General features: G+C 38.6%; 1 protein-coding gene across 2 annotated transcripts in view; it reads left to right on the top strand.

The window, feature by feature from the left end:
• Nucleotides 1-4,114, top strand: part of PGLYRP4 (peptidoglycan recognition protein 4) — an 18,752-nt gene extending 14,638 nt beyond the window's left edge. The window contains exon 9 of one of the 2 annotated variants that reach the window (XM_011968164.1): nt 3,653-4,114. In XM_011968164.1, the coding sequence (XP_011823554.1) occupies nt 3,653-3,831 (179 nt within the window). In that variant the 3' untranslated portion in view covers nt 3,832-4,114. The remainder of the gene's footprint in view (nt 1-3,652) is intronic. The other variant, XM_011968166.1, reaches the window with a different exon arrangement.
• Nucleotides 4,115-4,984: the final 870 nt, after the last annotated feature.

Below are 4,984 nucleotides of genomic sequence, written 5' to 3'. Positions count from 1 at the left end.
GACGGGGTTTCACTGTGTTAGCCAGGATGGTCTCGATCTCCTGACCTCGTGATCCGCCCGTCTTGGCCTCCCAAAGTGCTGGGATTAGAGGCGTGAGCCACCGCACCCAGCCTACAATTTTTTTTCATCAGTGTTTTGTAATTCTTCTTGTAGAGCTCTTTCACCTCCTTGGTTAAATGCATTCCTAGTATATGTGTGTGTGTGTGTGTATATATATATGTATTCCTACTGTGTGTGTGTATATACATATATACATACACTAGGAATACATATATACACTAGGAATACATATATACACATACAAACATATACATATATACATACATATACACACCTATATATAACACATATAGGTGTGTATCTCTATAGGTGTATCTATCTATCTATATCTGTCTATATGTAGCTATTGTATATGGAATTGAGTTCTTGATTTGGTTCTTAGCTTGATTGTTATTGGTGTATAGAAATGCTACTGATTTTTGTACATTGATTTTGTATCTTGAAACTACTGAAACCATTTATTAAATATAGGAGTCTTTCGGAGGAGCCTTGAGGGTATTGTAGGTGTAAGATTATATCATCAGTGAACTGAGATGTTTTGACTTCCTCTTTTCCAATTTGGGTGCCTTTTATTTCTCTCTCTTGCGTGATTGTTTTATTCAATACTATGTTGAATACGAGTGGTGAAAGCGGGCATCCTTGTCTTTTTCCAGTTCTTAGGGGGAATGTTTTTAACTTTTTACCATTCAGTATGATGTTGATTGTGATTTTGTCATATATAGATTTATTATTCTGAGGTATGTTCTTTTGATGCCTAGTTTGTTGAGAGTTTTTATCATGAAGTAATGTTGGATTTAATTGAATGCTTTTTCTGCATCAAAACTATTATATATTTTTGTTTTAATTCTGCTTATGTGGTGAATGACATTTATTTATTTGCATATGTTGAACCATCTCTGCTTCCTAGGAATAAAGCCCACTTGATTGTGGGAATTAACTTTTTGATGTGTTGTTGGATTTAGTTTGCTAATTTTTTGTTGTGAACTTTTGCATCGATATCCATCAGGGATATTGGCCTGCAGTTTTGGTTGTTATTGTGTCCTTACCTGGCGCTGGTATCAGAGTGGCTTTGTAGATGAGTTGGGGAGGATTCCCTCCTCCTCAATTTTTGGGAACAGTTTTTGTAGGGTTGGTATTCTTCCTTTTACATCTGGTAGAATTTGGCTGTGAATCCATCTGGTCCTGGGCTTTTTGTTGTTGAGAGATTCTTTTTAAAATTACTGATTTAATTGAATTATTTGTTATTGGTCTATTCATGATTTCTATTTCTTCCTGGTTCAGTCTTGAGATGTTGTATGCTTCCAGGAATTTATCCATTTCCTCTAGGTTTTTTAGTTTGTGTGCATGGAGATGCTCATAGTAATCTCTGACAATCTTTTGTTATTTCTGTGATATCAACTGTAATGTGACCTTTATCATTTCTGATTGTGGGTATTCTAATCTTATCTCTTTTTTTCTTGGTTAATCTAGCTAGTGGTCTGTGAGTTCTGTTTATCTTTTCAAATAACCAACTTTTTGTTTCATTGATCCTTTCTATTTCTTTTTTGGTCTCAATACCATTTAGTTCTGCTGTTTTTTGTTATTTCTTTTGCTAGTTTTGGGTTTTGTTTGTTCTTGCTTTTCTAGTTTTTTGGGATGTGACATTAGGTTGTTAATTTGAGACTTTTCTATCTTTCTGACAGAGGCATTTGATGCTATAACATTCCATCTTATCACTGTTTTTTGTTGTATCCCAGAGGTTTTGGTATGTTGTGTCTCTATTTTCATTCATTTCAAAAAAATCTTTAACTTTGGCCTTAATTTTATCATTTACCCAATGATCATTCAGGATCAGGTTGTTTAATTTCCATGTATTTGTATAGTTTTGAGAGTTAATTGGTATTGATTTCTAGTTTTCTTCCACTGTAGTCCAACAAGATACTTGATATGATTTTAATTTTTAAAAAATTTATTGAGGCTTGCTTTGTGGCCTAGTATATGGTCTGTTTTTGAGAATGTTCCATGTGCAGAAGAGATGAGTATATATTCTGCCATTGTTGACTAGAAAGTTCTGTAAATGTCTGCTAGGTCTGTTTGGCATAGAGTCCAATTTAAGTCTAGAGTTTCTTTGTTGATTTTCTGCCTTGATGATCTGTCTAGTGCTGTCAGGGGGGTGTTGAAGTTCCCTACTACTATTATATCGCCATTCATCTCTTTTCTTAGGTCTAGCAGTATTTGTTTTATGAATGTGGGTGCTCTTGTGTTGGGTGCATATATATTTAGGATTGTTATATCTTCTTATTGAATTGACCCTTGTATCATTACATAATGAACTTCCTTATCTTTTTTTTTTTTTTTTTTTAACTGTTTTGACTTAAAGTCTGTTTTACTTGATATAGTGTAGCAACTCCTGTTCCTTTTTGATTTCCATTTAAATGGAATATCTTTCTCCACCCTTGATTTTGAGTCTGTAAATGTCTTTATCAGTTAGGGGGTTTCTTGTAAGCAGCATATGGTTGGATTTTGTGTTTTTATTTATTCTGTCAGCCTATATTTTTTAAGTGAAGCATTTAGTTCATTTATGTTTAAGGTTAATATTGATATGTGAGGATTTATTCCTGTCATAATGTTAATGGCTATCCAGTTGCTTTGCAGTCTCGATTGAGTAATTGCTTTATAAGTCCTGTGAGTTTTATACTTTCATATGTTTTTATGATAGTGTGTATTGTCCTTTAGTTTCCATGTGTAGAACTTCTTTGAGCATTTCTTATAGGATCAGCCTAGTGGTGACAAATTCCCTTAGCATTTTCTTGTTTAGGAAACACTTTATTTCTCCTTAAAAATATGGAATGCTTCACGAATTTGCATGCCATCCTACCTCAGGGGCCACACTAATCTTCTCTATATCATTTCAGTTTTAATGTATGTCCTAGCAAAGTGAGAACAACTCAAAGCTTTTAATTGGTTTGTTTAGACTCAAGGATCTTTCACTGAACCTCTGAAAAGATGAGGCCATGTCACTGGAGCTGATTCAGTGACATGGCCCATACTAAAACGGGCATTGGGTCAGGGGATGGGGTGAACCAGGACTGTGACTTGATACTGGGCTGAGCATTGAGCTAGACATGAAAGGGTACAGGGAGCACATGTGTGATTAAATCAAGTTTCTCAACCTCAGTACAAGTGACATTTTGGCTCAGATAATTCATTGTTGTAGGGGGCTGTCCTGTCCTAGGATGTTTAGCAGTATCCTTGGCTTCTACCAACTAGCATTCCCCTGCATCCCAGTTTTCACAACCAAAAATATCTCATGACATTGCCAAATGTCCTCTGGGGGGCTAAATTGCATCCTTATAAAGAACTACCAGGCTAAACTTTTGTAGTGGATAAAAGCTTTGTATATCCCCAGAAGAATATATTATCCCAGGCTTGGCTCTTTTGATTCAGGAAAACTTTGGCACTAAGAAATCTTGACGTTGTTTTTTGCCTGTCTCTAGGGAGGCTGCCGACAGTGGAATATATTAGCTTTGTGATGAGGGTGGGTTCTGGGAATATGTTCTATCTTGCAGGGTGCCCTGTAATCCTGTGGACAATGGGCTGCTGTGTTTTGCAGGTACACCACCCAATGCTGCAGCACTAGAGGCAGCCCAAGACCTGATCCAGTGTGCCATGGTCAAGGGGTACCTGACTCCCAACTACCTGCTGGTGGGCCACAGTGATGTGGCCCGAACCTTGTCTCCTGGGCAGGCTTTGTACAACATCATCAGCACCTGGCCTCATTTCAAACACTGAGAGAAGCCCCAGGTCCTTCTGAGACTGCTCTCCCTCCCCTGTCAGGTCTCTCTTGTCCTCACCATCCACCTTGGCTCAACACCTATGTCCTCCTCCCCTGCCAGCCCATCCTGGGCTTCCTTTTTGAGGTTGGGATGATCATGCCCTCTCCTGCCAACATCCTCCAAGGGCCTACAAACCTCATAGCTGGACATTCACAGTCCTCTGACTCTGAGTCCAGACTTCTTCTCTCCTTACCTTCCTCTCCCCTGGAAACCCAACTCCTCAGCCAGGTGAGACAATGAACCGGTTCTTGTTTCATTTCTCTCTCTCTCTCTTTTTTTCTCTCTCTCTCTCCTTCTCTCTCTCTCTCTCTCCATGCCCCCCTGCCAGGTGAGCCTTCCCCTGGTGTCTGCCTGGCAGCCGCCACCTCCCACCCATCACCCCTCACCCATAACTCAGGTCAATGTGACCACTCTTCTTTCTTACACATAAACTTGTATATATTTGGATGCAGCCCTTATTTAAGGGCTGTCATTATTTATATCCTTGCTACTTGGTTGTGAGTTTCTCCGGGAGAAGAACTGTGTTTTATTCATCTATATGTCCTCTGTTTCTCAGCAGTGTCTGAAATTTAATAGGTTCTACTGATATTTATTAGATAAGTGGATGAATAAATGAATGAAGAGATCCAAATTCATGTTCACCTTGCCAATTCACTACATTATCCCCTATTTGGAGGAGAACTTTCTGGACAGTGCCCCCATACCACCAGCATTTTCTGCATTTCTGTTCCCTCCCAGTCCAAGAGCCATAAGATCTATATGGTACCAGCATCTGTGTAAGAGGAAGCAAAGAGAAACAACAGAGTGTCTGGTGGACATGAGAACCTAAAATAACCAAGATAATTTTACCCCAAATTTTTGACAGCTTAGCATCTAAAATCAAGAGGCCTTTTTGCACACCCCAATGGTGTGTAAACACAAAGGATTCTGCAGTAAGATCTGCGGGAACTGGAACGGTCTGGGTCTTATGCCTCTCAAAACTAGCCAGATAAAATTCCCTTCTAGAACAAAGTACAGGGGAGAACTGCTGGAAACAGAATCTAATTCAGTCCAGACATAAGACATAAAAAAAATAAAAATAGACAAGAAGCTCACATGAAAGTGTGGAA

The sequence above is a fragment of the Mandrillus leucophaeus genome, unplaced genomic scaffold, assembly GCF_000951045.1.
Source record: "Mandrillus leucophaeus isolate KB7577 unplaced genomic scaffold, Mleu.le_1.0 Scaffold830, whole genome shotgun sequence".
NCBI lineage: Eukaryota > Metazoa > Chordata > Mammalia > Primates > Cercopithecidae > Mandrillus > Mandrillus leucophaeus.
This window is presented reverse-complemented; position numbering and strand designations above follow the sequence as displayed.